The following is an 11,425-nucleotide window of genomic DNA, read 5'->3' on the forward strand; positions in this document are numbered from 1 at the left end:
ACACTTTCCTCAACAAATTTGGACCCGGGGAAACAGAAGCGCAGCGACCTGTTGGCAATCCAACGGGCGCTTTCGACGACTGCGAATGTGGGCAGACTTTGACGGATAAAACTGGGGAAATGGCGCGTTGCACATGCTCTCCTCGGCCGAGGGGTGCTGTCAGAAAGTGGGAGAGGGGCGTCCGAGTGGAAGGAGGCAAGAAGGAAGCCTGCCTTTTTGCCTTTTCACCTCGGCTCCTCCCTGCCGCAACTTCGTCCTTTCGGGAGGGCCGCCCCAACAACAGCAAAGTGGCAAGCCAAATGGAAAGCCATTGACTGGTGCTTGTCTTGTGCAAGTCGTGCATAAGCCGATCCGTCATGTACTCGAGGTCAATGGAATGCCCTGGATGTATAGTACTGGAGTACTTACATACTGTGTGTGTGCTGGGCACGTACGTGTACCTACGTGTACCAGTACTTGTTGAACGTTGCCAGGCCCCGGGCAGCCATCCATGTTTCCCGCCTTCCCAACCTTTGGCTTTGCGTTGGAGGGGCACCCTTCCCAAGTCGGTACGTACCCTGGGCGATGCATGGTACCTGGTACATGGTACATGGTATGATTGCCTTTTGTCCGTGGATGCTGAGGTTCCTGAAACTGCTGGGACTCCCTCCCCCTCCCACCTCCCTCAACCCGCGGCTAGCTCCCCGCTCAAACCAAACCCGATTCCGCCCCCTGTATCTTTCCGTTGTCCCTCTTCCTTGAATTCCATCCGTATAAAAATAAATCTTCCCACCCGGGCCGCCCTCCTGCTTCTCTCCCACCACCTCCACGGCTGTTGTAGGTCGCCCTCCCCCCCCTCAACCGCACCCACACGACATCCCTCCTGGATCCTCTCATCACCAGGAGCCAGCAGCCAGCAACGACGACACTGGGCGGCTTCGACTAGCTCCCAAATCCCCTCCGTCATCATGGCGTCGGCGTCAACGTCGTCGGCCCAGGTGCCTGTGGCCCAGGCCGAGACCTTCCCCGATGGCACCACCGACTATATTCCGGTCCGCAAAAAGGCCTACGACCTCAAGAAGCCTCGTATGCTTTTCCCCATCTCAAGCGGCCCAACCAGGCCTTTCCATGACGGGGCGGCATGCTGACCTTCCTGGCGTTCTAGACATCACGGAGCAGCCCATCACATGGTCCAATTGGTACCAACATGTCAACTGGCTCAACACCACCTTCATCATTTTCATTCCGCTTATCGGCTTGATCTCGGCGTACTGGATCGAGCTGCAGTACAAGACGGCCATCTTCACCGTCGCCTACTACTACTTCGCTGGTCTCGGCATCAGTACGTTTCCCCCCTTCCTTCAAGAAAGAAGCCTCAAGCAACGGCTTGACTAACGCTCTCCCTAGCTGCCGGTTACCACCGTCTGTGGGCCCACTCAAGCTACAAGGCCAAGCTCCCTCTGAAGATCTTCCTTGTCGCCGGTGGCTCGGCCGCCGTCGAGGGCAGCGCTCGCTGGTGGTCCAGCCTCCACCGCTCTCACCACCGCTACACTGATACCGACAAGGACCCCTACTCGGTCCGCAAGGGTCTGCTTTACAGCCACATCGGCTGGATGGTTATGAAGCAGAACCCCCGCCGCATCGGCCGCACCGACATCACCGACCTGAACGAGGACCCCGTCGTCGTCTGGCAGCACCGCAACTACATCAAGTCGGTCATCACCATGGCCCTGATCGTCCCGACCTGCGTCTGCGGCCTCGGCTGGGGTGACTGGTGGGGCGGCTTCATCTACGCTGGCATTCTCCGCATCTTCTTCATCCAGCAGGCCACCTTCTGCGTCAACAGCCTGGCCCACTGGCTCGGCGACCAGCCCTTCGATGACCGCAACTCTCCTCGTGACCACGTCATCACGGCTCTGGTGACCCTCGGCGAGGGCTACCACAACTTCCACCACGAGTTCCCCAGCGATTTCCGCAACGCGATCCAGTGGTGGCAGTACGACCCGACGAAGTGGTTCATCTGGACCATGAAGTTCCTCGGCCTCGCCTACAACCTCAAGACCTTCCCCCAGAACGAGATTGAGAAGGGCCGTCTCCAGCAGCAACAGAAGAAGCTCGACCAGAAGCGCGCCACCCTTGACTGGGGCAAGCCCCTCGAGACCCTGCCCGTCATCAGCTGGGACGACTTCGTCGAGCAGTCCAAGAACGGCAAGGCCTGGGTTTCCATCGCTGGTGTCATCCATGACGTTGGCAAGTTCATCGCCGACCACCCCGGTGGCAAGGCCCTCATCTCGTCGGCCATTGGCAAGGATGCCACCGCTGTCTTCAACGGCGGTGTCTACAACCACTCCAATGCCGCCCACAACCTGCTCTCCACCATGCGTGTCGGTGTCCTTCGCGGTGGATGCGAGGTCGAGATCTGGAAGCGTGCCCAGTCCGAGAACAAGGACGTGGCCGCTATCACCGATACCACGGGTCAGCGCATCGTCCGCGCCGGTGAGCAGATTACTCGCGTCACCTCGCCGGCCCACATGGCCAGCGCCGCTTGAGGCAGCCGCTTGATGTCAAATCAAGTGTGAGAAGAAGGGGGGGTTGCGTGTGTATGTATGATGACGGGGCCTCGGCTGAGGTCGCTCAGCGTGCTGGGACGGAGTGTCCAACAAAACAAATCTTGGTGACTTCCGCGCCACTGTGGTGGCGAAAGCGGCTCTTCATCCTTGTGGGTCATCTTCTTGGGGCGTTAACGAGATTCATCATGGGTTATCGGCTTGGTTTTCTTATTCACGGCGCGGTGTGGACACTGCATTAGCATGGGTTATTGGGTTCATCGAGTCTTAAGGGGGGTGTATGAATTCAAAAGAAACAAAATATGACACGAGGCAACTTGATCACAAAAACCTTTTGGCGTTCACTTGTGATACATGCGTGATGTGAAGCGTTTTGTAATTGCTGTGCACTGCATTGCACCCACTTGATGACTGGTCAAGATGATACGATTGCAGAATGCGTAGCCTTCCCCCTACCCCGGTGAAGTCAATTCAGGTTTGGAGAATACGTGGTACAGTGTGTTCCACGGAGCCCAAAGGTTGAAGAACGACAGAAAAACACCGCAGCAGGTGGAGTTCACAGGTTAAGGCAAAAAAGAGGGAACAGAAAGACGCATGCAACACCAAAGAATCGTAAACAGAGCAGCCGAGCAAGGAATTCACCACTGCGATGGATATGATGTGATTGATGTCTTTGAGCCCTACTGGCCAACTATATACTGTCGAAGATGGGCGGATCAACAGAAAGAGCCCTCTGTTTCGTTCCACCACGTCCCGACCGATGGCGAGGCAGGCTGGGCCAAACGAAAACAAACGCTGCAAAGAAACTCAAGGCAGAGGAAGAAAACGAAAAGCGAAAAAAGAAGGAGAACGGACCCTCTGTCATGCAGTCATGTCGTCTATTGCCCGTCACCCGTGAGCCCTCATCCAAGACCATCACCACGCCGCTTTCTCCCTGCCTCAACCATGGTAGCCACCGTATCCTTCTTCCGGGTCAGGCTCCTGCGGCTTTGGGCTCTTCGTGATGGGTCCTGCGGGCTCCCTCCTTCGAATACAACCGGAACCGTGAGAATAAGAAGATGCAACGGCTGATCCGATCCGTCCCTCCATCCTGGTGCCATGCCGCTGATGTCCATGCCCGTGTCCACGCCCATCCTTATTACCGATGCAATGCCGGCCCCAGCCCAGCCAAGTCCGAGACGCCGTGCCCATGTGTGTCTTGTGCGATGAATGAGATGCTGTTGGCAAGACAGAGAAAGAAAAAAAAAAAAACAACAGAAAAAAAGAAAAAGACGAAGGAAAAAAAAAAAAAAAGAAACGCAACGCTGGAGTGGGTATTGGAATGGAAACTGATGCTATATGCTCGCCCTGCTGGGTTGATGTTGTGTTAATAACGCGTTGAACCTCAGGGACGCGTCTCGTGGCGGCGTTGATGGCGGCGTATGACGATGATATAACCGGAAAGAAGACGCAAGGAAAGAGAAAAAGGTTCATCATCAGATAGCAACATGGCCATCGTGATTGTTGTTGGGAGCACGCAATCTCGCTGCTGTTTTTGGCTCATCAACGTCTTTTTTGGGGCATGCCCACGCAGCGATGCTCGGTCCGCTTTACTTGAAGAGGCTCCTTAGATCCATCAGCCGCTGCCTCGCCGCCTCGGTGCGGTCCATGATCTTGTCATTAGGATCGCGGTCCATGCTGAGGCTAGCCAGCTGCTTCTTCTTTTCCTGCAGCTTGAGCATCATCTCCTCGAAGCTATCCCGCATGACGAAGCGAACAATGCGGACGGCCCGGGTCTGCCCAAGCCTGTGCACGCGGTCGACGGCCTGGGCCTCGGCGGCCGGGTTGAACTGTGGCTCCATGACGTAAACGCTGTTGCCCGCCGTAAGGTTGAGACCCAGCCCGCCGGCCATGATGCTGACAAGGATGACCTGAACCGACGGGTCGTCCCGAAAGGCATCCATGGCGGCGTTGCGGGCGGCGCGGCTCATCTTGCCGTCGAGGCGGGTGTAGGTGATGCCGGCGTTGTCAAGGGCGATCTGGATCAAATCGAGGTGCGAGGTCCAACCCGAAAAGACAACCGACTTGAAGGGCGGCTCGTTGGGGCACATGGCGCTCTTCTCCTTGTTGGCGAGCAGCTCTTGGATGAGGGCACGAGTCTTGGTATGCGGTCCGCTGTAGCGTTCGTCAGGGATGATCTTGCCCGGGGTGGCCCCCTTGGTCCTTGCCGTGCGGGATTCGTGCTCCATCTCCGCCCGCCGGCGCCGCAGCTCCACGCAGGCTGCCTTGTCCAGGTAGGCGCACTCGTTGCACTCGTTGCCCTCATTCTTGACGCGCCCGATGCACGCCGGGCAGTACGTGTGGAAGCAGCGTGCCATGTAGCCCAGGATGGCGTCCTGAGCATCGGACTCGCCGTCGTCCATCTCGATACCCCCCAGCTTGTTGTTGCACCGGTTGCAGACGTCGCTGTTGCTTTCCTGCATGATGTACAATGTCTCGTAGGCCTTCTTCTCACGCAGCACGGGGCGCCGGTCTTCCTCACCATCGAGGTCGATGGCGGTGTCTGGCGTCATGCCCTGAAGCTCTTCGAGGTCTTCATCGCCGAGAAGGTCCTTTCCGTGGGCGCAAAGCAGGCGGAGCTGCAGAATGGACCGCAGGATGTGGATCATGGTCTTGCCGCCGACGATGCGATCGTGGCTGGTAATGGCCCGAACGCGGTCTTTGGCTGTCCTGGCGAACCACTCGTAGACCTGGCGCTCCTCGGGCGACATGTCCAGCCTGACGACCTCGTCGGAACACGGGGGAAGGTGGATCCTGTCCTTAAGACGACGGAGGGTAATTGTATCAATCAGGACTCGGAGCTTAGGCACAATCTCGGGATCGGCTGCCTTGAAAGGCTGAATGATGTACTGTTGGAACTTGCTCCGCTCGTCAAAAGGCTTCAGTCGCAGGAAGGCGAGAAGGGCCGCAAGGTCTTCGAGCTTGTTCTGGATCGGGGTTCCCGTGACCGCCCAGCGGCGGTTCGCCTGCAGGCGGCAGATGGACTTGAAGCCCAGCGTGTTCTGCTCGCGGATGGTGTGGGCTTCGTCGAGCACAATGCGGAACCAGGCGATCTCTTCGAGAGGGTAGAGGCCGCGTTTGCCCTTGACGCGCGCGTTGAGCTCGCTGATGACGGAGCCGTACGTGGTGATGACCAGGTCATGCTGAGCGAGGGCCGCCACGTCTTTGATGCGGTTTTGACCGTGATAGATGTGATACTTGAGACCCTCAGGCTTGATGTGCTGCTTGATCTGGTCTTCCCAGTTGGTGATTGTGCTCAAGGGGCATACGAGCAGCGTCGCCCTGGAGTTCTGCCGCACCGGCGTCAGGTCAAAGCTGGCCGGTCGCGGCACCTCGAAGTGCGAATGGTTTGGGTGCTGGGGTTTCCGCTCGGGAGCCTTGGGCTGGATAGGAGCCTGCTGGGACCAGCGCTCCGCATCGTTGAGGGTCTTTGTGACGAGCGAAAGTATGCTCAACGTCTTTCCCAGGCCCATCATGTCGGCCAGGATGCCGCCAAGGGTCGGAGGGGGTTGCTGAGGTTGTGTCTGTTGCGTGACAACATTATAGTAGATGGGATTTCCAAGCCGGTCCGTCTTCTTCTGCCAGGTTGATGTGACAATGGCCTTTCCCGCATCTGGGAGATGCTCGGACTCGCGGGCCGTCATGAACCAGAGCGCCTGGCGCTGATGCTTCAGGAGACTTGTCTGCACGCGTGGGTCGGGGTCCGCTTCGGGCAGCTCGTCCGTCTTGGGGAGCGAGTCGAAAACGCCAATAACCTCGGCGCGAATTTCCTCCTGAGAGCGGACGACCGGAGGCGGACGCGACTGGTGGCTGCTGGTGCCGGCGCTGGGGGCTCGAGGCTGAACCAGCGGGCGGTTTTCCCTTGCCAGAGGGTTGAACACCTTGATGCCGGGATCTACCCTTGGCGGGCTCACGAGATTTAACTGGTGATTTGCAAGGTATTTTCCGACCTGAACGGCATACTTGCGAGGCCCGTAGAGCATGAGGTCGAACTTGTAGTTCAGCGAGACGGCCTGGCCTATCTGCTCCCCGGGAAGCTTTCGCCTTGAAGGAATGCGGCAGTCGGTGCGGATCTGCAGCTGCGAATCCAGCAGAGGAGCCAAACACTCGGCCGTCTTGTCATCCACCTTCCCAAAGACTTTGCGCGTGTAGTCGTAGACATGGATATCACGCGTCTTGTCTCCCGCTTTGCGCCTCAGCACCACTTTGACTATCGGCCAAAAGGCATCATTCATGGTGATGGTACCGGGCTTGTGGGCGGGCACTCGGTGGCTGTTGATCGAGGTGCCCTCCACCTTGCCATAGCAGACTTCCTCGTCCTTCACCGGGTCTCTGGGTGGAGGACGGGTGGATTGGACGTCCCCTCCCGTAAGATCGATGGTCTCGGCAGACTTCAGGTCCGGCTTCGGAGGGTTGTTGGGGGTGCTGAAATCGATGGGCCTCGACTGTTCGGGCTCGGGGTTGGGCGGTGCCGGATGGGACATGTTCATGGCGATTCCATCCAGCTGGTTCGGCACCACGTTCATCGGATCCCCATCCGAAGTCGGGCGGATCGTTTCTGTCTGGTTCACTTCGGATCCCACCACAGCCGTGTCGGGCAGATCGAGGCCGACGGGCGGAGGAATGCCTACGCTGTCGGAGTGCGACGGGGTTGGGCTGTTAGGATGATTGGGGCCATTGATGCTAGCCGGATTGGGGGTGCCAGAATCCAGTGAACCCGTATTCATGAAGCCCAGGCTCATGGCCTCGACCGGAGGTGCCGACTTGGGTGGCGAAGTGATTGCAAGATCCTGGTGCTGTTGAAGGTAGTGAGTGAAGAAGCCGCTGTTCGATCTCGGGAAGGCGGAGGCTGAAAACATGGACGGGGTGGGATCATTTTCGTTCATGGTCTTTCTGCGCTTTGGCTGGGGCACGGTGGCGCGGTCCTGCCCGTTATGCAGTCGCTCAATGCGAATGCCCAGGCTGCTTTGGAGGATAGGCCGGGTCGGGACGGTGCGGGGAGGGACGGCCTGGTGGTTGGTTGTGTCGGCCGAAATGCCAGCGGTCCCTGTGAAGTTGGGAGCGATGGGCTCGCTGGGGTTTGTGAACTCGAATGACAGCTCCGGTCGCTGCGCCTCATCATTCCGAGTCGAGAAGACGGGAATGGCCCCGGCCGACTGCGGCCTCATGGTCGGGGTCTCACCAGGCTTGCCGGGATTCAGCAGCGCAGCCGGGTCCCACATGGTGATTTGTGTTACGCAGGCAAAGCTGAGGCTTTGGTTAGCCACAAGGTGAAATGTGGTTGAAAGATTTGAAAGAGGTGCGGTGTTGAGTGAGAATCCAAAGGGCTGCCTAGTGGTGAACGGATGGAGGGGAAAAGGACCAAAGAGTGGAAGAAATACCCGTGTTGCGCCTGGTGGGGGCAGAACAGGAATCGCTGAGCGGCGGCCAACCAGCAACGCCTTGTTCAGGCTGATGATGGCTTGAATATTTTGGTTGTCGGCGACAAGTTGTAAGGGTCAGAAGCAAATGCCCAGAGTCATGGCAGGTTGTAGGCTTGTCGACCGTCCAGGCGGAGGAGGTCGATCGAGGGCGCAGGCGGGCTTGGTCGAGGAGTGGTTCCGACAAGCCCGTGGTCGGAAGGTGATGGAAGTGAGAGTGAAACTAGGAATCGAATACCCAGAATGCTGTTCGAGGCAAGGCTACGATGAAAGATGGGCGAAGAAGTGGGATCGGTATGAAGGAATGATGGGGGAGGAGAAAAGAGATAGGTAATAATGAAAAGATAGTGAAACGCGGCCAGGCCCCAAGCTCTACGTTTCGGGCAAGGGCAGAAGGGCAGAAGAGGAGAAAAATGAGATGGCGGAGCTACTGTTCCATTGTCGTTGTCCCCGAGAAAACCCTTCGATTCATCGGAGCGAACATGAATGAACCGTTCGCTCGATGTTGTTGCTGTTGCTGTTGCCTTGGGTCTCTTCCCTTCTGATGCTCCGTCTGATGTCAAGAGCTTTATCGCAATCGCCTGGCTGCGATAGGCCCGCGTGACCCATCACAGATTAACCGCGTTTGGACGGACACAGCCGCCATGGCACGTGCCACTCCGGGCCTGCGCTGCACGACACAACCCATGCCATGGCCTAGGACTACGCAGTACGCTGCTGTTCCACAAAGCCGCCGGGGACCGAGACTTTCAGCCACCGACCTAGGTACATATGGTTTCTCCTTTTACCGTATTTTCACGGGCCTCTATAGACGTGGTAGAGAATGGCCGGCGGTGGTGTGCTTGACATTGCAGCAACCTTATGCTACCAACATCAGCCGGGAAATGCATCTGATCGCAACCTCATGCGCCTACTAGTACATGCGTGCATATCCATTCAAGATCCTCCGTCGTGCCGGCTCGCCGAGACGATCTAGGATCTTCTCGAGATGCTGCCCTGTATCTGCCAATCTGATGCGCCATGCGTACGTAAGAGGAAAAAAAGGGCCAGCCTGGCTGCAGTTTGGCATCCATGTTGTGTACCCCGCATCAACGCCTCCAACGCTTTAATCCAACGTTAAACGACTTCCGCAAACACAGCAGAACCTCGACAGCCTGGTGCTGTCTGCGTCTAGTCGTCATCTTGAAAAAAAAAAAAAAAAACAATAATGTACCTATGCCATGGTGATCTGTTATGTTCAAATATGAAGGTTGAAACAATCCCAAAATACTTTGTTAGCCGGGAATTCATGAGACAAAAGCTCCCAAAACCAAGCAAGGAGAAAACCGGAATCCTTTGTCGCGTGACTCTTGGATGACGGGCCTCGACCCACGCTCGTGTCTCCACTCCCGGTGCGGTTGCTTCGTCGCTTCCATCGAAAACTGCCGGCCGGTTACCACGGGACGGAACAAGGACCCACAACCCCCCACGCCCGAACTCCCGTATTACATCCACCAGCGTCAACCCTCCCGACCCGACTCTTTTTGGACTCGATAGTGGGGGGTTTGTTAGCCACTCGCACACCACCATCACAGCGACCGTCGTCATCATCTCACTCGTCCCTCTCCACCCGCTTGTGTCCAGCCTGACCATGCAGAACCGACACCCACAGCTTTTGTTCTCCGACGCCGTTGCCCACCACACCAACCCAACCTCCCATCGCCCGGTCCGCTGGTCTTGGTTTCAGCTTACCAATCTCTCAGGGGCCCAGCCTATCCCAGGCCAAAATCCAACCCTCCAACTGGCATCCTCACCCACATTCTCACCACCATCCATAAGACCTTCGTCACACATGATCCCTCCCTCAACAGAAGTGATGCTCCCCTCCCCGACTCGGCGTCCTCTGCCTCCTCCTCCTCCTCCCGCTGCCCCTCCTCGCCGTCGTATCCAGCTCACTCCCCTCGGCGCTGTCATCATCGCGACCAGGCCTTGCTACCCTCCTTCCCACGTTTCCGCCCTCTCCCCGTCCCCTTCCGGCCCCTTCTGCCTCGCTCCCGTCACTGCCACCGCTAGCACTAGCAGCGGCAGCTGTAGCCCCTCCCATCGTAGCCTCTTCAGCTCGCCTCGCCTCAGGTGCCCTTGACCTTGACGGGCTCGCGCTCCTCCTTCTCCTCCTTCTCCTCCTGCTCTGACCGGTTCTCCTCCCCGGGTGTCTCTCGCGTGTCTTTTCGATACCCGCATCATCGGTGGTCGGCATGGCCGCCGCACGCAGGAACAACATCGCAGGCGCCGGCACGGGCACGGGCACGGGCACGGGCACCGGCCCTGCGGTGGGCACGGTGGTTTGGACTGCCTGGACGACCGTCGGAACAGGCGTGCAACACTTCGGAGACGGGAAGGCCGGGGTAGCGAGAAGGGAGGAGAGAAAGGGTGAGCTCGAGCGGTGGCGGGGGCGACCGCGGAAGGTGGAGGAGTCGGTTGAACCTCGGCGGCTATGGCGATGGTGGGAAGCGGCGCGGGAGAGGAGCAGGAGGAGGAGTTCTTTGTTGATGCTGGCGTAGTCGTCGGCGAGGCGGCGGCGGTTGCGTCCGCGCTGGGGCTCCGGTTCTTGGTCCGAGTCGCAGGTGCGCGCTCCGGGTGATGGGCTACGAAGAGGGGGTGGATGGGGGGTTTGCTCCATCCTTTCTATTTCGGTGTTGTCGCGACGTGATCGGTCCGGTAAGTGTAAGTGAGCTGCTGCTGTCGGTCGCAGGGTGGCAAGAAGAACGGCCGGCCATTGCTCACCACATGCGCACGTGTCCCCCAAAGTTCAACTGCACCGAAGAATGTAACAGCTGTCCCACTCTATCTCCATTCTTCCTTCGGAGCTGAAAGGTACCCCCTGGACACCACGACGTCATGACCCAGAGACGTCATCACTTGGCGAAGCCCAAGACACTTGTATCTAGCCAACTTCTAATTCCGTAGAAGTTACTCCAAGGTCTGGGAAGGGCTGTGCGTGCTACATAGCCGGTCTATGGTGCCGCGTGGACTCTTGTTTCCATGGCCCAAGCTTCTTCCTGCAAGGATTAAAGTAACTATGATGAAAACCAGCCCAGATTGACAGGAAAGGATGTTCCAATCTCCCCGAGGCTGACCCCCTTGGAACTAGTTACTGGTCCATACCCGGGCGTGATACTGAGCCGGTCTATTCTTAGCATTCATCATCACCTTGGCACTGTGATGGCAAATCAGCTCGATGAATCAACGACGAAACCCATCGAGCCGAGACAGAGCTTCAACGAGTAGCAACACCAAGGATCAACAATGTCGAAATGCAGCTTGATCAGCCCGCGTCACCTGGGAAGAAGCTGAAGCGACGCAAAGACAGATCGAGACTTCCTTGGCCCGCGGATGGGTTCAGATATTTCGATCAACCACCAACAACCGGCAGGACGAGTC

The 11,425-nt window shown here is 57.8% G+C and overlaps 2 protein-coding genes across 2 annotated transcripts; one reads left to right on the forward strand and one right to left on the reverse strand.

Annotated features, from left to right (window-relative positions):
- Positions 1 to 947: 947 nt before the first annotated feature.
- Positions 948 to 2,528, forward strand: VTJ83DRAFT_4811 (uncharacterized protein; the record flags this gene model as incomplete). The annotated part of the gene is made up of 3 exons (XM_071011342.1): positions 948 to 1,065; positions 1,145 to 1,321; positions 1,387 to 2,528. 3 exons carry the CDS (start codon positions 948 to 950, stop codon positions 2,526 to 2,528), a joined length of 1,437 nt encoding a protein of 478 aa, XP_070866261.1.
- Positions 2,529 to 4,135: 1,607 nt separating this feature from the next.
- On the reverse strand, positions 4,136 to 7,807 carry VTJ83DRAFT_4812 (uncharacterized protein; the record flags this gene model as incomplete). Its single annotated transcript, XM_071011343.1, has 1 exon — positions 4,136 to 7,807. One exon carries the CDS (start codon positions 7,805 to 7,807, stop codon positions 4,136 to 4,138), a length of 3,672 nt encoding a protein of 1,223 aa, XP_070866262.1.
- Positions 7,808 to 11,425: the final 3,618 nt, after the last annotated feature.

Source organism: Remersonia thermophila, chromosome 4 (assembly GCF_042764415.1).
Source record: "Remersonia thermophila strain ATCC 22073 chromosome 4, whole genome shotgun sequence".
NCBI classification, from domain to species: Eukaryota; Fungi; Ascomycota; class Sordariomycetes; order Sordariales; family Chaetomiaceae; genus Remersonia; species Remersonia thermophila.